The sequence below is a fragment of the Mobula birostris genome, chromosome 12, assembly GCF_030028105.1.
Source record: "Mobula birostris isolate sMobBir1 chromosome 12, sMobBir1.hap1, whole genome shotgun sequence".
In the NCBI taxonomy this organism is placed as follows: Eukaryota; Metazoa; Chordata; class Chondrichthyes; order Myliobatiformes; family Myliobatidae; genus Mobula; species Mobula birostris.
The window spans coordinates 42,533,994-42,557,440 of record NC_092381.1 but is presented as its reverse complement, the minus strand read 5'-3'; the positions used below and the strand labels follow the sequence as shown (position 1 = coordinate 42,557,440).

The 23,447-nt window shown below is 38.8% G+C and overlaps 1 protein-coding gene across 4 annotated transcripts in view; it reads left to right on the top strand.

The window, feature by feature from the left end:
- Positions 1 to 23,447, top strand: part of gpbp1l1 (GC-rich promoter binding protein 1-like 1) — a 75,171-nt gene that overhangs the window by 36,469 nt on the left and 15,255 nt on the right. For 2 of the 4 annotated variants that reach the window (XM_072273685.1, XM_072273684.1), the window contains exons 3-7: positions 216 to 335; positions 6,754 to 6,889; positions 10,730 to 11,025; positions 14,040 to 14,112; positions 17,889 to 18,076. In XM_072273685.1, coding sequence (XP_072129786.1) covers positions 273 to 335; positions 6,754 to 6,889; positions 10,730 to 11,025; positions 14,040 to 14,112; positions 17,889 to 18,076 — 756 coding nt within the window. In that variant the 5' untranslated portion in view covers positions 216 to 272. The remainder of the gene's footprint in view (positions 1 to 215; positions 336 to 6,753; positions 6,890 to 10,729; positions 11,026 to 14,039; positions 14,113 to 17,888; positions 18,077 to 23,447) is intronic. The other 2 variants (XM_072273688.1, XM_072273687.1) reach the window with 2 other exon arrangements.

Here is a 23,447-nt window from a genome sequence, read left to right as displayed (position 1 = left end):
TGCAAAGTTGCTTTTGTGTTATTCTCTGCTATGTCTTTTGAATGTTTTTAGCCAAAGACTTGGGATGATGGTTTAGAAGCCAAGAATTACTTTCAAAGAGGAAGAAATATTTTTTGATAAATTTTTGATGTCAAAATGGATTAATCAATGTATTTATTAGTTGGAGGATTTAGTTTTTTTTCATCTTTTTTTCTTATGGTTTTTCATTTGTACAGAATCCTGGCCATGAGGTTTGATACCTCACTTCGTTGACTGGAAAACACTGGACCTAAATGGCGCAGCATGACTTTGTACCTGCTTGGCTTAATTTTTCAACATCTCAGTCTTCAGCTAAGGTTTGGTTCAAAACTTAGAGGTAGTAATTTGTTTAATTTTAAGTGTATGTTCAGTCAAAGATTGTTCCATTGTATTGAGAAAACTTATAGCATATTTTCAGGTGAAGCCACAGAACGAATAGTTACAGTATTAGAATGCTGCAAGGATTGTCCTTGTTCTCAGTTGCACCTTCATTTCTAAGCTGCAGTTTAATCTGCCGCCACTGCTGTCTTCCACAATGCATTCCGGGCCCAGTTTTATTTTTTAAATCCGAGTCATGTTGGTGGGGTGGAAAATCCTTGCCAGAATTGTTGTAAGTAATGTTTAAAAATAATGAGAAAAGATACTTGTGAATTAAAAATAATGGAGTTGGGCTGTTGCCTCAATTAATCTGTTGGTGTTTACCTATCATTCAGTTAATCATGCATGATTGTTCCAAATCACAGCTTTATCACTTCCTCTGTCGACCTGTCCTCCAATTCAGTCTTCAGTGTTGACACTGCTACTGCTGTGATTTTAACTCTAGAAGTCTTTTTTTCCAGATTCATTAATTGGATAAATGCAATTTGGTAACAGCCATTTGGCCCATCGAGTCTGCTTCGCCATTTCATGGCTGATCCATTTTTCCTCTAAGTCCAGCCTCCTGCCTCCTCCCCATATCCTGTCATGCCATGACCAATCAAGAATCTATCAGCCTCTGCCTTAAATATCATAAAGACTTGGCCTTTACAGATTCACCACTCTTTGGCTCAAGAGATCCCTCTTCATCTCTGTTCTAAAAGGATGCACCTCTATTCTGAGGCTGTGTCTTCTGGTCTTAGACTCTCATTCTCTTCACATCCACACTAACAAGGCCTTTCACCATTTGACAGGTTTCAATGAGGTCACCCCTTCTGAATTTAAGCGAATATAGGCCCAGAGCTATCAGACACTCTTCATATGACAAGCTATTCAATCTTGGACTAATTTTCGTGAATCTCCTTTGAACCCTGTCCAGCTTCAGCTCACCCCTCCTAAGTTAAGGGACCCAAACCTGCTCAGAATACTAAAGTGAGGCATCAGCAGTGTTTTACAAAGTCTCAACATTACATCCTTCCTTTTATATTCTATTCCTTTTGAAATAAATGCTAACATTGCATTTGCCTTCCTTGCTACAGACTCAACCTGCAAATTAACCTTTAGGGAATCCTGCACAAGGACTCCCAAGTCCCTTTGCACCTCAGTTTTTTGTATTTTCTCTCCACTTAGAAAACAGTCAACCCTTTCATTTCTTTTACCAAAGTTCATGACCATACACTTCCCTACACTGAATTCCATCTGCCATTTCTTTGCCTATTCTTCTAATCTGTCTCAGTCCTTCTGTAGCCTCTCTACTTCCTCAAAACTACCTGCCCCTCCAAATATATTCATACTGTCTGCAAACTTTGTAACAAAGCCATCAATTTCATCATCCAAATCATTGACATATAACTTAAAAAGAATCGGTCCCAACGCAGACCCCTGTGGAACACCACTAGTCACTGGCTCCCAGCCGGAAAAGGCTCCCTTTGCCTTCTTCCAATCAGCCACTGCTTTATCCAAACTAGAATCTTTGCTGTAATACCATGGTTTCGTAGCTTGTTGTAAGCAGCCTCGTGTGGCACCTTGTCTAAGGCCTTCTGAAAATCCAAGTACACAACATCAACTGATTCTCCTTTGTCTATCCTGCTTGTTATTTCTTCAATGAATTTCAACAGATTTATCAGGCAAGATTTTCCCCTGATGAAACAATGCTGACTGTGACCTATTTTTTCATATACCCCCAAGTACCCTGAGACCTCATCCTTAATAATCAACTCCCAACATCTTCCCAACCACTGAGGTCAGACTAACTGGCCTATAGTTCTTTTTGTTCTGCCTCTGTCCCTTCTTGTAGAGTGGAGTGACACTTGCAGTTTTCCAGTCTTCTGGAAGCATTCCAGAATTTAGTGATTCTTGAAAGATCATTACTAATTCCTCCATAATCTCTTCAGTCACCTCTTTCAGAACTCTGGGGGTGTACACCATCTGGTCCAGGTGGCCTATTTACCTTCAGACCTTTCAGTTTCCCAAGAACCTTCTCTCAGGGGTCTCACACTTCATGACCTCTGACATCTGGAATTTCTGCCATATGCTAGTGTCTTCCACCATGAAGACTGATGCAAAATACAATCAGTTCACCCGCAATTTCCTTGTCCCCCATTATGAACTCTCCAGCATCTTTTTCCAGTGGTCTGATATCCACTCTTGCCTCTCTTATACTTTATGTATCTGAAGAAACTTTTGGTTGTTCCTAGGTTGTGGGAACATTTCAATCATGGGGCAAGTGAAGTTGACCATAAGACTATGTGTGAAATTTTCACCTTTTGTTCAAGAGCCTAATAATTGAGGGGTAATAACTATTCCTGAACCTGGTTGTGTGAGTCCTGAGGCTCCTGTACCATCTTCCTGATGGCAACAATGAGAAGAGAGCATAACTTGAGTGGTTGGGATCCATGATGATGATGGATTCTTCTTTCCTGTAATAGCATTTCGTGTAGATGTGCTCAATGGTGTTCCTCAAGTCAGGGTGGATGCATTGCATTGAATTACACAGTACGGAAACAGGCGCTTCAACATAATATATCCATACCAGTCGAGATGCCTTTCCATGGCAGTCCCATTTGTGTGTTTGGTCTATATCCCTCTAATCTTGTACTATCCATGAATGTGTCCAAATGTCTTTTAAATCTGACCTGTTTCTACCACTTCCTCTGACAGCTCATTCTATATACCCACCACTCGTGAAAATGATAGCTCCTCACAACTTAAGCTGGTTCCTTCTAGTTTTAGATCAGGGGTCGGCAACCTTTTTGCCTCTGGGCCAGATCGCGTATTAATGAGCGGATGGTGGGCCAGATAAGTGCCATAAAAAACTTGAAATATGGGAATTATCCACTTAAATACATCTAGTTAGTTATGTTTTGCCTCAAATTAATGAATAACACATGCTAGAAAATCATTTGTGCTTAACCAAGGATGCCAATTAGTAATCAAAGAACTCAGTTTAGTTTTTCTGTCCCACTATTGCTGGTGCCCCATCAATTGTGATGCCAATTAGCTTCGACACATTAAGTTTCATTTCTGACATCATTTTCAGCAAAGCTTCAAAAATGTCTGCCCCGGCAACCGTGTCCTTCATAGGAATTAATTGAATAAACTCTTCAAACATTTGAAAAGTTGAGGCCACATCCTCGCACAAACACTGCAAGTTGAGCAGTGTCTCTCAAGTCTGTACTCTCATCAAGCACAATTGGAAAAAAAATGCAATTCGTTGCAGGCATCCCTTAAACAACTTTTAACATCTGCTAACATTCCTTCAATTCACTGTGGGATTCGTTCTTGCTGACAGGCTGATAAATGCAGATAAAGATTTCTTTTCAGGACAAACAAAATCCACCACTGCCAGTAAACATTCTTTGACAAACTCTCCATTTGTAAAAGACTTCATCTTTTCTGCAATACGTTTTGAGACTTCATAGCTGGCACGGGTATTTCCTTCATTTTCACTGCTTTTTCAGCACTCAGCGTCTACCTTCTTGCATTTTGCATTCATTGCCATTGGAATTTTTTTCTTTGATTTTTATTTTGAAACGCAAGTTAGTCAACAAGTATCGTAGCACATGTAAATATCTGGATTTAGTGTGGATTTCTTGTTAAAACACAGTGATGCTGTTTCTGTTTACAAATTTGAATGATCCCATCTGAAAACCTGCGTGTGCACAGAGAGTATCTAATACATATTAATAAAGTAGTCTGCCTTCCCGTCATTCGTATATACCAGTGTTTGATTTGGAACAAAACGGAACCTGGGGCCAGTGTAACAAGACGCCATGCATGTCCATCAGTGCAGTCGCGTGAAACACTCAATAAGGAAAAATCACTCCTGGGCCGGATAGGCATAGTATCTCAATATTTGCTCGCGGTCCGGATCTGGCCCAAGGGCCATAGGTTGCCTACCCCTGTTTTAGATTCCTCTACCCGGGGGAGAAAATTCAATGACAATTCATCTTATCTATGCCCTTCATGGTTTTATATACCTATATTAGGCCACCCTTTAGTCTCCTATGATCCAGGTGGGAAAGGGTCCCAGTTTCTCCGTGTAACTCAAGCTCTTTAGCCCAGTAATGTCTTTGTGAATCTTTCCAACACCCTTTTCAGCTTAATGTCATCTTGTAGCTCAGTGGCTATGACTACACACAACGCCAAGTGTGATCTCACCGACATCTTGTGCAGTTGTGATATGAACACAACTCGAGGTCAGTGTTCTGACCAATGAAGGCACACATGCCAAATACCTCATTCGTACAATTTTACAATCATATAATTCTTGATATCACAAGCAAATTTCGTACATATCCCAGGGATTGTTTTTCACCACAGTTGCAGAAGGGAAACTGTTTTAACTGTTACTGTATGAAGATCTCTGGTGATGCACCCTATGAGAACTTGCCTCAAGCAACCTTAACATAACTTAAATTTCAGTAATGTCTAACTGGGAAATAATTTACATGGGAGGGGATAGCTGCTGGAGGGAGCATACAAGAAATTATAACTTTTGAGTCCTTTCTGTTGAACCAGAATTATTTTCCTTGCTAGATCTCAGTTTGCACATTTAATGTGGAATCAATTTACTCACCATACTGAATATGATAAATATATGAATTACATTATAAGCTTCATTAATTCAAGCTTTACAAGAATCAGGTCTTGATACAGTGTCTTTGCTATTAGAGCAGTTGATACTTAAAAATAGATTTTTGCTTCTTAAATGTATTTTAAACACGAGCAAGATACAGCTGAATGGAATTTACCCACCTGGCCTCTCAGTAAGTAAAATTCTATTTTATTGTGGCTTCAGTTCTTTTTTTCTCTGGCCAGATCCCCATAGCTCTCAATCCTCCACTTAATAAAAATATTTACTTCACTTTAAATATTTCTTATGAACAGGCCTTCACAACTCTCTGGGGAAGAGTTCCAGTAATTCACCAGCTGTTTTAAATGACTGTCCCTTGAAGCTATGTCCCCTCATCTGAGACTCTCCCATGTGAAAACATTTTGGCAACTACCTTGTCCTCATCCTTGTTGAGTTCTGATATTTTCCATTAAATCACCACTCATTCATTTTGGCTCTAAAGAACACAAACCCAGCCTCTTGATAGAACAATTTTCTCATCCTAGGAAAAGGCCAGAGTTTGTGATGCTGAGGCTTTATAAAGCACTGGTGAGGCCTCACCTTGAGAACAGTTTGGGGCTTCTCATCCAAGAAGAGCTATGTTGGCATTGGAAAGGGTCCAGAGGAGGTTCACAAGGATGATTCCAGGAATGAAAGCGTTATCAAATGAGAAACGTTTGACAACTCTGGGTCTGTACTCGCTGGAATTTAGAAGGATGAGGGGAGGATCCCATTGAAACCTTTTGAATGTTGAAAGGTCTAGACAGAGTAGATGTGGAAAGGATGTTTCCCATGATGGGGTGTCTGGGGCAAGAGGGCACAACCTCAGGCTAGAGAGGTGTTCATTTAAAACAGATGTGGAGAAATTTCTTTAGCCAGAGGGTGGTGAATTTGTGGACTTTGCTACCACAGGCAGCTATGGAGGCCAGGTCATTGGGTGTATTTAAGGCAAAGTTTGCTAGGTTCTTGATTAGCCATGGCATCAAAGGTTATGGGGAGATGGCTGCGGACTGGGGTGAAGAAGGGAAAGAAAGCTCAGCCATGATTGAATGGCAGAGCAGACTCGATGGACCAAATGGCCAAATTCTGCTCCTATGTCGTATGGTGCAAGCTATCCCTCCTTGAGTAAGGGGATGAAAACTGTGCACCAGTCCTTCAGGTGTGGTCTCAGCGATGTTCTGTACAATGATAACAGGCATTTCCTGTCTCTCAACTCCAATCCCTTGGCAATGAAATCCAACATGATGTTTGCTTTCCTAATAATTACTCTTAACTTCTGGTGATTAACATATTCATAACTTTGTTATGCCTATTATGATGTTTTAAGTGTTAATAGTATTTTACAGTGTTTTTAAATAAAGATGATTTGGCAGTAATAAGTAATGGAAATACTGCCGTTAATATGTTTAACCATTTTATACAATTGTGATCTTACTTTTTAAATTAGCTTTCTAGAAACACATGTAATTCGAGATACACATTTATTTCATGACATCAGATTTGATTAATCAAAGTGCTTTCCAGCCTATTAACTGTTTTCAGATAATTTGTACTTTATTATCTCACCAAATATTTACTGCACCTAGTTGATTTTGTGGCCTCGCAAGGTGTAGCTTAAATCATGCAGCAAAATAGCAACTTTTGTGAAAATGCACCGGTAGAAGGCACAATTAATTTCACATATTTGAACATATTTTTTCTTATAGTCTACTACTACCAGTGAGAAACATGGTGATCATTTTGCCCGGGGGGATGGTCGATTTGGTGTGAGTCGTAGAAGACATAATTCTTCAGATGGGTTCTTTACTAATGGTGTACTCCGAGCTGCTGGAGGTAGGAAAGGTACAAGTTAATGGTTACACATTTCCAGTTCAAGATGAAAAATTGTAACACTTAGTTTCAGTTAGTTTTGCAAAACGTCTTCAATTACATGAGGTTTTTCTTCAGTTTTATTTATTTCTGGGTATATTGTGAAGAGGAAGCTTTGTTTAATTTTGAAATGTGGTTATATTAATAATACCTGGTATAGTGAATTTTCTTAATACTTCATAATTTTCTTAATAATTCATCCACAAGCTCGTAAGGAAACTCAAATCCTAGCTTATGTGAGTCAAAGGTCTCCTGGGACTCAGGATGGCTGGTGTTTACAGGATTCCTGTGAATGTGGAGCAGCCTATATCGGCCAGACAAGACGCACGGTGGAAACCGCATCAAGGAGTGCCAGAGGTGTATCCATTTGGGTTACCCAGAGAAATCGGCGGTAGCAGAACATTGCATTTGCAATGGCCATAGGAATGACTTCAATAGGAACTACAGTGCTGTGCCAGTGGCTTTTGGGACCATCTGGTGAAGGAAGCCATTGAAATAAAACGGGAGAAAAATAATTTTAACAAAAATGAAGATCTCGCTCTAAGTAAGAACTAGAATTTGATTGTAAGCAAGGTGGGACAGCAGAAAGCTGATTGGTTGAGGACTAACCAGTCAGGAAGCATGGACGACTGGGGTATATATACCACCGGACTAGACATGCATAGGCATCATCCCTGATGAAAATGGCAGAGTTTGCCATCGAAGTGTCAGTTAAAATCAATACCCGTACCCGGCTGATAGTCTGGAAAGAGTTTATTCATCATATATGCCGGGAAAGCATAAGATCCTTTTTCAGTTTTCTTTATGTTTGGTCACGATGGTAGAATATTTCCAGAGTGAAATCGATGGTCAAATGTGGCAACATTCACTGTTGCTGCATTGGTCTCTCAAATTTCCTGGCAAGCATATGAGGGAGAGTTGCTTTCAGTGACATGTCCCAACGTCTTTGTACCTTGAAATAGTTTTTGACAGGGCATTCACTTTTTGTAACTATTTGTAGAAAATTGCAATTAAACTCTCAACCATAAGTGTGCAGGTAGCATTTGTGGTGATGACACAGTGGTACTATTACCTTTGATTCTTGCACTTCAATCTGATTGAAGAACTGCCGGAACTCATTGATGCGTAGCTGAGCCTGGCTACGTAGGCAGTATTAAAATTGTAAACTGATTATACTCCGAGGTAGAATTTTGCAAGGGTTTTAAAAAAAAGTACATGTAAACAGTCTTTAACTCCTTTTTCACATTGTTCCGTACTGCCAAGTGACCAGATAATTTTGTTTCCTAAGCCCAAGATTTTCTTCAGCTCTAACCCAGCTCGCTGTCTCCCACTGCTGCTGCATACTTTTTGCTCAGGATGCTGAGAGTTGTGAGACACTCCCACCTACCGATCCATTAGGACCTCACTAACTTTTGCTTCCAGCCCCAGTCCCCAGTTTCAAAGAACTCTTTCCAGTCCATCTGCCCTTGACTTGTAAAGTTCATCAGTGCTGCTTAGTAGAGAAAAAAAAGTTAGGACTTGGAAAGCTGTTCTGAACAAGGAACTTATTTGAGACCAAAAGTCTAGGCTGCTTTGGCTTTACCAAAGTCTAAGTACTTCGGCAGTTCTGAACAAAAATTGAATGTAAAGTGGGTGATGTAGTCACTTGATGTATATATGGCAAATCAAACTTCCTTTATGACTCTGGTAACCAGCATCAATCATTGGATTGTCCAGTCACATTCAACTCTCAATAGAAATGTCATGGAAATTATCTTTTGAGTCCATTTCCCTTTATGAAAAGCTATTGCAAACTCATAAACCTCTGATGGACCACTTTATCTTCTCCCTATGCTGTCTGATTTTGTTTGCAATTTTTAATACAGTTACATAGAGATTCATCTAAGGTGGTAGAGAACTGTATTTGGGCAGAATAAGTTAATGTGAGGAATGAATACTAACTAAAGTTTGTGATCACTCCAAAGTGATACCGTCCTACAACTTATCCAGAGCTGTATTGAGCAGTTAGTTCAGAGGGGTGATATGACTTGCTTGGAATATACTGCTAATGAGTTTATTGGTAGATTTGGCATTCTTTCACTGTTTAGAACTGGCTAGTATTTGCAGTTGTGATGATGATTAAAATATATATATATTTAAATAGACCCCTATAATTTATGTAGGAAAACCTTTAGCTTAAGAAACAAAAGTACCTGGTTAATTGACAAAATGGAAGGTTATCATGAATAAACACAAGCAATCCTGCAAATGCTGGAAGTCCAGAGTAACACACGCAAAGCTGGCAAGACATAGAGGTGTTGTGGACAGAGTATTCATGACCCCAGACAGGTTGGAGGCACAGTACCTGATATACCACCTGAGTAGCCTCTAACCTAAAGGCATGAGCATTGATTTCTCTAACTTCTGGTCATTTCTTCTCCTTCCCCCCCTCCTTTCTTTTTCTGTTTCCTATTCTGGATCCCATTTTATCCCTTCTCAACACCTCCCTCTTGTGCCCCTTCTCCTTCCTTTTCTCCCATGGTCCACTTTCTTCTCCTGTCAGATTTCTTCTTCAGCCCTTTTCCTTTTCTACTGATCATCTCCCACCTTCTGCCCCCCCACCCCCACCCCCACCTGGTTTCAGCTATCACCTTCTAGCTTGTACTCATACTCCTACCCCTACCCCCAACTTTCCCCCTTTTCCCCCTTTATTTGAAGTCCTGATAAAAGGTCTCAGCCTGAAAAATTGGCTCTCTATCCCTCTCCATAGATACTGCCTGACCTGTTGAATTCCTCCAGCATTTTGTGTGAGTCGCTTAGGTTATTGTGAGTGGAGTAAAGAGAAAGTTTTCATATGCTTTCAGTACCTACTGTATACAAAAGAATATTTCATCACTTTTGGAGATGGAGTAATAATGCCTCTCCTTTAATCTATGCACTTATATTTGTTTCCAATTGTTTAGAGTTTTCAAAACTTTGCTTCTCCATTGTCAATCTAGTGGGTGATTTGTTTATTTGCAGTGTTTTTGTCAAGTAAATAATGAGCAATATTACTATGGTTAGTTGTTTTTACTGATCCTGTATTTCAGGCAAGATTTTATTAGGCAAAAATGTTATGAAACATTGAGTTAGTCTACCATCAGAGCAGCAGACAGGAATAATACTGTGCCTTATATTTAACTAAATTTGTCTTTGTCATTGTCACTTGTCAAGTCTCAACGGTAAACATCAGGTATGAAATAATTTGTGGAAGTACACCATCAATGATAGGATGTAACTGAGCTTTGCAGAAGTATGGCAATATTGACCAAAGGTAAAGGCTGTTTCGATTTTTACCAAAATCTAATTAGTTGGTCCGTTGGTAACTAGGATTTCATGGAAACTAGACTGACCAATTTAAGATATCTTTTCCTGTGCCACCTTTTTGAAGTAGAATCGAAATTAGTCACTTTTTTTTCTTGTAATCTTATAAGCTGGAGATTTTTTTGTATTTATGTTGTTTTGGTGTGTTTTTCAGCCATGTATTTTGGATACTCAAAGTTAACAAATTTGAATAATTTATATGACTAAAACATGTTTTCTGTTCTTTAGTTGCAACTTGAAATTGTTTCCAATTTGTTCTGTCGATAGACATCTTTTCCATATTAAATGGCTTGGATTCCATAAATCTTTGTAGTTCACTCAAATTTAGTTTGGGAAAATCAAAGAATATCATCTGCAATTTTAATAAAATAACAAAAACAGCAAAACTAGATGTGAAAATTCATGCCATCTATGCATTTGCAGTTTTGCTTAATGAAAAGACTAATATCTTGAAATTTGTTTAATTTTTAGATGGTTGCTATCAACCTTCATTACTTCGTCATGATTCTGTTGATTCGGGGGTATCTAAGAATGTTCAAGTTAACCTTGCTGGAAGTCAGGGTTGGAAGGAGAATGCAGCTTGGCACAATGTAACTAGAGGTCATGATGTTGTCAATCAGCGTGGGGGTGGTGGTGGCCATAGGCACTGGAATGGCAACTTCCACAACCGGAAAAGCTCAGGATTCCAGGACAAACCACCAGTTGAGGTCAAGGAAGAGAAAAAGGAAGAAAAGGATGAAAAGCTTCAATTTGAAGAGGAAGACTTTGTAAGTATTTTTGTAACATCTGTACAATAGCTATTTTGAAATTAAATGTGTACTTGGAAAAATGCTATTAGAAGTAGTCAAATAAATTTTTTTTTCTTTTTAATAATACAGAAGATATGTCAAAATTGGTTATATGGGATACATTTAAAGCATATTTGCGAGGTCAGATAATCTCCTATTTGGCTAATCTTAAGAAACAGACAAAAATAGAGTTAGATAGGATTTCAAAACAAATTAAAGACTCGGATAACACTTATGCAGTTTCTCCTAATATTGATTTATTTAAACAAAGGTTTGAACTTCAATCACCATATAATTTATTATTAACTTATCCTATTGAAAGAAATTTGCTTAAATTAAAAAGTCAATTTTATGTGTTTGGACATGGAAGTAATAAGCTACTAGCATCCCAACTAAAAGCAGTTAGAGCTAAAAGACAAATTTTAGAAATTTGTCAGGGAGATGGTAGTTTAGCTTGTAACTATGAAGATATTAATAAAATTTTTCAAGACTATTACAGTGAACTCTATAAATCTGTTTCCAGCTGATCCTTCTAAAATGAATGCCCTTTTACAAAAGATTGATTTTCCTAGAATATCTGTTGAAGATCAACAAATTCTTGATACTCCTTTTACTGAAAGAGAAATTCAGAAAGCTATTTTTTCAATGCAATCTGGTAAAGCTCCTGGACTAGATGATTTTTCTGTAGGATTTTATAAAAAATTTGAAAATTTGCTTACTCCTTATATGTTGGAAATGTTTAAAGATTCTTTCTTGTTAGGAGAGTTACCTTCTACATTTTGTGAAGCTTCTATTTCTTTAATTCTTAAGATAGATAAAGACCCTATGGATTGTGCTTCATATAGAACTATCTCATTATTAAATGTAGATGCCAAAATTCTTTCAAATATAATGGCTAATCGGTTGGAGAATATACTAGCTAAAATTATTTCTCAGGACCAAACAGGTTTTATAAAAGGCCGTTATACTTTTTTCTAACACTCGGAAACTGTTAAATGTTATATACTCATCCCTCTCGAAAACTCCCCAATGTGTTGTTTCTCTTGATGCTGAAAAGGCATTTGATAGAGTTGAATGGAAATATTTATTTAACATTTTAGAGAAATTTAGCTTTGGTACTAATTTTAATAGGTGGATTAGAATGATATATAAAAGCCCTATTGCCACTGTGATTACTAATAACTGTAGATCCCCCTTTTTTCGACTTTCGCGGGGTACGAGACAAGGATGTCCGTTAAGTCCTTTGTTATTTAACTTGGTGCTGGAACCTTTGGCTATTGCACTTCGTGAAGCTAAGGATATTCAAGAAATTTCCATAAATGGGATTATTCAAAAGATTTCCCTTTATGCTGATGATCTTTTAGTTTATATTTCAAATCCTGAAGAATCTAGTCCTAGTTTATTGAAAGTATTAAATGAATTTGGAAAATTTTCAGGATATAAATTAAACCTGCATAAAAATGAATTAAAAACACAAACACAAGGAAATCTGCAGATGCTGGAATTTCAAGCAACATACATCAAAGTTGCTGGTGAACGCAGCAGGCCAGGCAGCATCTCTAGGAAGAGGTACAGTTGACGTTTGGGGCCGAGACCCTTTGTCAGGACTAACTGAAAGAAGAACTAGTAAGAGATTTGAGGGGGGGAGGGGGAGATCCGAAATGATAGGAGAAGACAGGAGGGGGAGGGATGGAGCCAAGAGCTGGAAAGTTGATTGGCAAAAGGGATATGAGAGGATCATGGGACAGGAGGCCTAGGGAGAAAGAAAAGGGGGAGGGGGGAAGCCCAGTGGATGGGCAAGGGGTTTAGTGAGAGGGACAGAGGGAGAAAAAGGAGAGAGAAAAAGAAAGTGTGTATATAAATAAATAACGTTTGGGGTATGAGGGAGAGGTGGGGCATTAGCGGGAGTTTGAGAAGTCAGTGTTCATGCCATCAGGTTGGAGGCTACCCAGACAGAATATAAGGTGTTGTTGTGTTGTTCCTCCAACCTGAGTGTGCTTTCTCTGGCGGACAGAGCATAGGTGTTCAGCGAAACGATCTCCCAGTCTGCATTGGATCTCACGCGTGTGTATATATATATATATATATATATATTTCGTTATATATATATATATATAGGGGAGACCCAACGCAGACTGGGAGATCGTTTTGCTGAACACCTACGCTCTGTGTATGTATGTGTGTATGTATGTATATATATCTATCTATCTATCTATCTGCATCGGGAGCACCGAACCCGCCAATATATAGAAGGCCGCATTGGGAAATCTATTTTTTCTACAATTTCTAAAGCTTTAAAAATTAATTTACAACCTAATAAATTGACAGTTTTATTTGGTATAATTCCTCAATATATTCATGGTATTTCTATATCAGACCAATATGTAACTGCATTTGTTACATTATTGGCTAAAAGGGCTATTTTATTAAAATGGAAAGATGCTTCTGCTCCCACTTTGATACAATGGTTCTCTCAGGTGATGCTATGTCTTAGTTTGGAAAAAATCAGAAGTTGAACTTTTGATCCTCGATTTCACTTTGAGAAAAGGTGGGGCGCTTTTGCCTGCTACTATCATTTGACTTGAGTTAATTAACATGGTTCCCTTCTGATTCTTGGGTAAATGGATTTGGTTGGCGGATTGATGTCTTTTTTTTGATAGAAGCTTGTATGGCATATAGCTCTGGGTTTATGCTCCAGATGTTTTTTTTTCTTGGTTTTTTTGTTTGTTAGCTGTTCTTTTTGTTTTAGTTAGTAGAGGTTCCTTTTTTCCTTTTGTACAAAAAAAGCTTTAACATTTTGATTTTTTAAATTATTATTATTGATATACTGTTTAGCTTGGTTAATAGTTTGACTTACACATATTGATATATTGACTTGATTATTTTAATGTGTTTTTTTGTTGTCAGTTTTCAATAATAATTAATAAAAAGATTTAAAAATGAAATGAGTAATAAGTTCATTAAATTGTATTGGATAAACTCTCTTTAAACAGCCGTCCTTGAATCCTGATGCTGAAAAGCAGCTGAGCCAGAGCAGACCTGTGAGCACACCTGCAGGAGTATGGGGTAAGAAGACAGTAGAGAATTGTATATATTTAGTTTTGGGGTCATTTATTTAATTACATGTACATTGAAACATACAATGAAATGAATTGAATATTGTTGTGATGTCGCAGTTATCGTGGAAATTCATATAGTTTGAAAGATATTAAATTATGTTTGCTTGCCCTTGTAAGTCTCAAGTATGCTCTGAGTTTTTGTATCAGCTGCAGACTTTGTCAGACAAAACAAGTTAACCTCAGTGTGCCTGATACTGGAGGGCCATAATTGGAAAAGATAATGGTGACAAGTTGCAAAATTAATCTGCCACCAGTGGAGTTTAAAAATGAGAAGTCCTTCACAATGCAGAGCACTAAGTATCTATTCAGATTTTCATTTCCTAAGGGGGCATTGCTGAGAAGTGAAACCCTCAGCATTTATTTGCAAACATTCCTGAAAGTCGGGGTGAACTGAACTTCTGATCTTAAGTGATGCAGTAACTTCTCAAATGTGTGACAAATTCAAAATTAGATTTAGGCAATCAGTTTTGACCAGTATTAGTGTGCATGCCCAATATCTGTAAAACGTTGATTTGAGTCAACTGTTAATTCACTTACTGGCCCCGTAGTCAGCTCACCCTGCTAAGTAGTACTTCTATATTTTCAGAGCTGAGTGAACAGCTGATCAGACTAGAAAAGATCATCTGCTGTTTGGGGTGAAGCATGACTATTGCAATCGCCTATGATGACTTCTTCACCCTCCCATCTATTTTTTTTCCTCGTCTGCTTTCACCTCTCACCATCTGCCTCTGTCTCCCAATTCCAGCCATCACTCTCCTTCCTTCACTTAGGACCTGTTGGTCCCTGTCTCATCCCTCTTTGTACTGACTGCCGTACCTCTCCTCTCTGTCCTGATGCAGAGTACCAACCTGAAATCTTGACTGGTCCTTTCCTGCCACAAATGTTACTCAACTTGCTGAGTTCCTGCAACAGTTTGTTCTTTGCCTGTGACAGGGGCCTTCATGACTGAAGAGGGAACCATGGCTGTAAAAGAACATTACATTGCTCAGAACAAATTTATAATTGTTTTGATTTCGAATGAAGGTTTCAGTGTGTTCGGTGAACGCCTCTGTGGTGTATTAAACTTTATTATGGTAAAACTTAAATTGGAATGCTCTTTCAATTAATGCAACATAATGAATACTATGTCATCTATCAATTGACTCTAACAGGCAGGACCTACTAACATTTGGGTAAACAAAGACTAGTTAACATAGCTTTGCACGGGAAATCATTTTTCTCAGATATGTTACTTTTGTTTTGGAAGTGAATGAGCGGATTGATGAGGGCAGGATGGTGCAGTTTGAGAGGGAGAAGATAAAGTCAGATGTATCAGTGGAGTAAAGAGAATTATAGAAGCATGACCTGTGATTGGAAGGACACACTAGGAAGGATGATGATGGAACAGAAATGGCTGGCATTTCTGGGGGTAATTTGGAAGGTGCAGCACAGATGCATCCCAATGGAAAAGTCATATTCTAAAGGGAGGACGAGGCAACCATGGCTGACAAGGAAAGTCAAAGACAGTATAAAAACAAAAGAGGGTACATATAATGTTGAGTATCGGGTGAGTGATTAGTCTTTGAGGTACTGCAAGTCTGTGTCTTTATTGATGCTTTGCTGCACGCTTGAGTACTCGGTGGGGGTTGCCAATGCTTTTTTTTGCTGGGGGTGCCATTGCTTTACTGCTGCTTGTGTGTGGGAGGGGGAGCTGGGGGGGAGGCTTTAGGGTTCTAACATTTAACTGTCATTCATTCCTTGGGGCACTCTGTTTTCGTGGATGTTTGCAAAGAAAAAGAATTTCAGGATGTATATTGTATACATTTCTCTGACATTAAGTGTACCTATTGAAACCTAATACAGCAAAAATTAGTGGGAAGTTAGAAGATTGAGAAACTTTTAAAAACCAACAGAAGGCAATTTAAAAAAGAGCCATGAGGAGAGAAAAGTTGAAATATGAATGTAAGCAGGCCAGTGGTATAAAAGAGGATACCAACATTTTTTCAGATGTATAAGGAGTAAAAGGGAGATTAGAGTGGATATTGGACCGCTGGAAAATGATGCTGGAGAGGGAGTAATGGGGGACAAAGAAATGGCAGATGATAATCCTTTTGCATCTTGCATCAGTTTTCACTGTGGAAGACACTAGCAGCATGCCACCAAATTTAGTGTCGGAGTAGAAGTGAGTGTATTTGTTACTAAGAGAAGGTGCTTAGGAAGCTGAAAGGTCTGAAGGTAGATGAGGCACCTGGACCAGATGGATGGACTACACCCTAGGGTTCTGAAAGATGGAGCTGAAGGGATTGTGGAGGTATTAATAATTCAAGTTTCTAGAATTGTTCTGGAAGACCAGAAAATTGCAAATGTCACTTCAGTCTTCAAGAAGGGAGGGAATTAGAAGAAAGGAAATTATAGGCCAGTTAGCCTGACTTCAGTGGATGTGAAGATGTTGGAGTGCATTATTGAGGATGAGGTTTCAGGGTACTTGGAGGCACATGATAAAATAGGCCAAAGTCAGCTTGGTTTCCTTCAGGTGACATCTTTCCTGACAGATTTATTGTAATATGTTAAAGAAATAACAGGCAAGGTAGACAATGGAGAGACAGTAAATGTGCTTACTTGGATTTTCAGAAAGCCTTTGACAAGATGCCATACATGAGGCTGCTTAACAATATATAATATACAGGATCGATTGAAGGCCTGAGTTAAAGGGAAAGGTTGGGCAGGCTAGGACTTTATTCCTTGAATGTTGGACACTGTGGGAGAGTGATGGTCAAAAGTTTTTCAAAGGTACATTTAATGTCAGAGAAATGTATGCAATATACATCCTGAAATGCTTTTTCTTTGAAACCATCCACAAAAACAGAGAAGTGCCCCCAAAGATTAAATGACAGTTAAATGTTAGAACCCCAAAGTTCCCCCCAGCTGCCCCCCCCACACGTAACCAGCAGCAAGCAACTATCCCCCTCTCTCCACCAGCAAAAATAAAGCATCGACACCTACCACCGAGCACTCAAGCATGCGAAGACACAGACTTGCAGTACCCCAAAGACTACTCGTTCACCCGGTATATGTGTATAAATCATGAGGGCACTGATGAGGTGAATTGAATGGAGTTGATTTTATTATTTAAGCACAACAACATTGAAGAAACACTGGTTGGACATAGAAAGAAAGGAGGGATTTTCGCCAAATGCAGCAACTGGGACTCATAAGGATGGGAATTCTGGTCGGCACGGATAAGTTAGGTCAAAAGGCCCATTTGTATGCTGTTTTGCTCTACGATTTGGTTTAAATGTTCACGAATCCTATTTGATAATGTAATTCATCTTGTTGTTATTATTGTGACAGAAGAATCATCTCAGGTATTTGGAAAACCACAAGGTTTACACTGACCTTAATTGGTATCTATTTTCTGGATCTAAGAGGGTGTTGAAGGAATGATAATTTCCTTTGGATTTTCAGTGACTATCTTAGAATTGTACTCAAGTTTCTGAGGTGTGTGTGAATCTTAACTTTATTACCACTGGTACATGTGAAGTGCATTAGATAATGTTGTTTCAGCGAAGTTTGTTGCCTGCCCTTCAACATTGCATTGAACACAGCTGAGCATTTCTGGAATCATTCACAGTTAATGCAGCAAATTTTACATAAGAATAGAAATTACATGTTTTTATGTTTGAAATCATAAAAAATTAAAAAGATAAAACAATTTTTCAAAATTCTTTATCCATATGAATCCAGAAAATCCTCCAAGTGCCAAGCAGCCTGTTTCCAAGATGCTGGTCATCAAAAAAGTTTTGAAAGAGGAACCAATATTCTCAACAAGCTTTTCTTCCTCAGGAAATCATCTTTCAAGTGGCAACAAAAACACTGCAAGCCCAAGTGTTTACAAAAATCTGATACCGAAGCCTACAGCTCCTCCCACAAAGGTAAGGTAGTGCATTTCTTTTTTATGTAAATTTTTAAAAGGCCTGCTAAGCTCTGAAATGAAGGTAATTGTGAAGATGAACATTTAAAAAAAATTGGATAATGAACTAGTAATTTTCTATGAATTCTGAATTTGATTTTATTTCATCTTCACAGTTGATTAACTAAGTGTTATGTGTTTCTTGTAAAATTGCACTTGGCATAATATTTTCAACTTATTCCAGAAGATATTTTCACGTAGTCTGGATGAAGGTAACTGTAATAATAATTCATGGAGTGTAATCTGCAATATCATAATTTATAGAACCATAGAAACTACAGCACAGAAACAGGCCTTTTGGCCCTTCTTGGCTGTGCCGAACCATTTTCTGCCTAGTCCCACTGACCTGCACACAGATCATATCCCTCCATACACCTCCCATCCATGTATCTGTCCAATTTATTCTTAAATGTTAAAAAAGAACCCGCATTTACCACCTCGTCTGGCAGCTCATTCCATACTCCCACCACTCTCTGTGTGAAGAAGCCCCCCCAATGTTCCCTTTAAACTTCCCCCCCTCACCCTTAACTCATGTCCTCTGGTCTTTTTCTCCCCTTGCCTCAGTGGAAAAAGCCTGCTTGCATTCACTCTATCTATACCCATCATAATTTTATATACCTCTATCAAATCTCCCCTCATTCTTCTACGCTCCAGGGAATAAAGTCCTAACCTATTCAACCTTTCTCTGTAACTGAGTTTCTCAAGTCCCGGCAACATCCTTGTAAACCTTCTCTGCACTCTTTCAATTTTATTTATATCCTACCTGTAATTTGGTGACCAAAACTGAACACAATACTCCAGATTCGGCCTCACCAATGCCTTATACAACCTCATCATAACATTCCAGCTCTTATACTCACTACTTCGATTAATAAAAGCCAATGTACCAAAAGCTCTCCTTACGACCCTATCTACCTGTGACGCCACTTTTAGGGAATTTTGTTTCTGTATTCCCAGATCCCTCTGTTCCACTGCACTCCTCAGTGCCTTACCATTAACCCTGTATGTTCTACTTGGAGTAGATGTTTGACGGGACTGTAAATATAAGCTACTGTTTCAGTAACCGCCGAGAATGAGTATCAGGTGACGAAGGTTAAATAGTTTCATTTAATTTTCATTCAGGATACAGGAGAGGTTCTAGCTTTTTACTTTGTAATGCAGTCATATATACTGACTGTACCTCTTTATATACAAGTAGATTTTCTGCTGGGTCAAGTTTAGTCTTTAATATCCACTTGTTTTAATCCCTTCTAGCATGTATAGATCTGATAGATAGTTTTTCAGTAATGTTGTGCAACTCTTTTCTAAGTATTATAAGGTGTTATGTAAGCCTTGCCCTCTAACCATAATGTGGCATTAGGACAAGTACTGTTGGGATGGGAAACAACTTCTTCCCCCAGGCTGTGCAACTACTGAACTCCCTACCACCACCAGCTTTCACCACGTTTATAGCGCCAGTAGCATTATACTGTTCACTTTTTAACTTATGTTGTAAATGCACCTTTTTATTCGTTAATTTACTTGTAGTACTATTACTTCCTGTGTTGTTTGTGAGTTATATGTACTGTGTTGTGCACCCTGGCCTGAAGGAGCATTGTTTGTTTGGCTGAAATCATGTTGAAATGACAATAAATTTGATCTTGAACTTGAATCCTTGTACCCCACACTGTGTCACCATTGTTCCTTGTACTTCATACAAGAATATAATATCTCGCATTATTCATAAATGAAAGGTTTGCATGCTTCTTATGGCACTATTGCAGGATTAGTGGTAATACAAGATTCATTATCTAAAATCAAACCATAGTTCTTTGTAGATGCTTTACCAATGATTTCTGGCTTGAAATGACTATCCCAAGATTGTGGACCAGGAGGGAGAGTACCCCATTCAGCCTCTTGAGTCACCACTACCATTCAACAAGCTGTTAGCTGAAGAACTTCCTCAAAATATTCGCCAGCCATTTGTAACCTTTTATTCCTTCAGTGTCCAGAAATCTACTGATCTGATATGAATATTTTCAATGCCTGAGTCCTTACAATATTTCAAAGTAGTGAAGATCGTCGCCTTTTATATGAAGAAACTTAAAATTGTCTTGACTGTGAATGTTCTACCCTTTAGCTCTAGACTCATCAAACAGACCTATTCTCTTGTATCCACCATTCAAACCCTCCAGATCATTCAAACTACATTCATCTAGCCTTGAGAATAGAGAAGGCTTTGTGTAGTAATTGAGTCTATCTTCTTGAAAGATGAAAAAATTAAATGCATTATATTTGAAGAGTTGGATATTGGGAGTTTGCTTCTGCTGGCTGATAAGCCCATGACACGTGTTGCACAACTGACAACCTTATTAATATTTTCTTCTGCCTTATGTTATTAACTAAGCAAGACTCTGGTTTAAGTCTGTTTATTGCTCATTGAATCATTCAATTTAAAGGATTTCACTGCTAATGAATCTGAAGTAACATTGTTAAAGGTTATTGGCAATTCACCTAATTTTTACATAGATGGAAAAGCACTGGAAACTGCAAAGTCACCCAGTTCAAGAATGTACCAGTGCAGGAGAAAATTATGAAAAAAAAGAATGAAAAATCAGCTGTGAACTTTGACATCTCAAAAGATGGTTGAAAAAATACTGCTTTAAAGGATGAAGTTAGTTTATTTGTACAAGTTTAATTGTGTTTCCAAAGGAATTCGACCTGAAGAGTACAGCGCTAAATATTTCAATTTTAATGAAATTGCAAATGAAAAATGGATGAAGCTCAATTGATTGTTGCTGATCAGCAAAATGCCTAGCAATTTATAAAACCTGTTATGAAAGTAAACTGCATTATTTGCCATGACATTTGAACTTCCCATTGATGGAGATTTTGTGATAAGTGTGGTAACTGAATATGAAAAGTTATGTCCTGCTGAAGGTCAATTAAAAAAAAAGCTTATGGAATTTTTCTATAATGCACCTTCTAATGGTAGTGTTTTTAAGTGGGCTGTTAAATGTCGGCAGAATAAAAAAAAGGCACATATCAGAGGCAAAATTAAGTATTGCCAGCATGCTATCACGACCTGCTTTGTGAGGAAATGTTTGAAGTACAGTACCTTTTGGTTTTTAAAACTACCTTGATGAAATGTAAGTTCCTTATCAACTTACTGCAGAAAAGGAGGAAGACATGAAGGGATTGTCTACGGAGTCTCTGTGGGTGGAAGTTAGGAAGAGGAAGGGGTCAGTAACTCTACTGGGTGTTTTTTTATAAGCAACCCAATAGTAATAGGGACATCGAGGAGAAGATAGGGAGACAGATTCTCGAAAGATATGATAATAACAGGGTTGTCGTGGTGGGAGATTTTATTTAATATAAATTGGCATGTTCCTAGAGTGAGGGATTTAGATGGGGTGGAGTTTGTTAGGTGTGGTCAAAAATGTTTCTTGACACAATAGGTAGGTAACCCTACAAGAGGAGAGGCTGTAGTTGATCTGGTATTGGGAAATGAATCTAGTCAGGTGTTAGATCTTTCAGTGGGAGAGCATTTTGGAGATAGTGATCACAATTCTGTCTCCTTTACCATAGCATCGGAGAGGGATAGGAACAGACAAGTTATGAAAGCGTTTAATTGCAGTAAGGGGAAATATGAGGCTATCAGGCAGGAACTTGGAAGCATAAATTGGGAACAGATGTTCTCAAGGAAATGTACGGAAGAAATGTGGCAAATGTTGAAGGGATATTTGCGTGCAATTCTGCACAGGTACGTTTCAGTGAGACAGAAAAGATGGTAGGGTACAGGAACTGTGGTGTACAAAGGCTGTTGTAAATCTAGTCAAGAAGGAAAGAGCTTACGAAAGGTTCAAAAAACTAGGTAATGATAGAGATCTAGAAGATTATAAGGCTAGCAGGAAGGAGCTTAAGAAAGAAATTAGGAGAGCCAGAAAGGGCCATGAGAAGGCCTTGGTGGACAGGATTAAGGAAAACCCCAAGGCATTCTACAAGTATGTGAAGAGCAAGAGGATAAGACGTAAGAGAATAGGACCAATCAAGTGTGACAGTGGAAAAGTGTGTATGGAACCGGAGGAGGTAGCAGAGGTACTTAATGCTTACTTTGCTCAGTATTCGCTATGGAAAAGGATCTTGGGGATGCAGGGATGACTTACAGCGGACTGAAAAGCTTGAGCACGTAGATATTAAGAAAGATGATTGCAGGAGCTTTTGGAAAGTATCAATTGGGATAAGTCACCGGGACTGGACTAGATGTACCCCAGGCTACTGTGGGAGACGAGGAAGGAGGTTGCTAAGCCTCTGGCGATGATCTTTGCATCATCAATGGGGATGGGAGAGGTTCCGGAAGATTGGAGGGTTGTGGATGTTGTTCCATTATTCAAGAAAGGTAGTAGAGATGATCCAGGAAATTATACACCAGTGAGTCTTATTTCAGTGGTTGGTAAGTTGATGGAAAAGATCCTGAAAGGCAGGATTTATCAACATTTGGAGAGGCATAATATGATTAGGAATAGTCAGCATGGCTTTGTGAAAGGCAGGTCATGACTTATGAGCCTGATTGAATTTTTTGAGGATGTGACTAAACACATTGATGAAGGTAGAGCAGTAGATGTGGTGTATATGGATTTCAGCAAGTCATTTGACAAGGTACCCCATGCAAGGCTTATTGAGAAAGTAAGAAGGCATGAGATGCAAGGGGACACACATCAATGTTGCTGGTGAACACAGCAGGCCAGGCAGCATCTCTAGGAAGAGGTACAGTCGACGTTTTGAGCCGAGACCCTTTGTCTGTCCTGACGAAGAGTCTCGGCCCGAAATGTCGACTGTACCTCTTCCTAGAGATGCTGCCTGGCCTGCTGCGTTCACCAGCAACTTTGATGTGTGTTGCTTGAATTTCCAGCATCTGCAGAATTCCTCGTGAATCCAAGGGGACATTGCTTTGTGGATCCAGAACTGGCTTGCCAACAGAAAGCAAGGAGTGGTTGGAGACGGGTCATATTCTGCATGGAGGTTGGTCACCAGTGGTGTGCCTCAGGGATCTGTTCTGGGACTCCTACTGTTTGTGATTTTTATAAATAACTTGGGTGAAGAAGTGGAGGGATGGGTTAGTAAATTTGTTGCTGACACAAAGGTTGGAGGTAGTTTGGATAGTGTGGAGGGCTGTCAGAGGTTACAGCGGGACATTGATTGGATGCAAAACTGGGCTGAAAAGTGGCAGATGGAGTTCAACCCAGATAAATGTGAGGTCGTTCATTTTGGTAGATCAAATATGATGGCAGAATATAGTATTAATGGTAAGACTCTTGGCAGTGTGGAGGATCAGACAGATCCTGGGGTCAGAG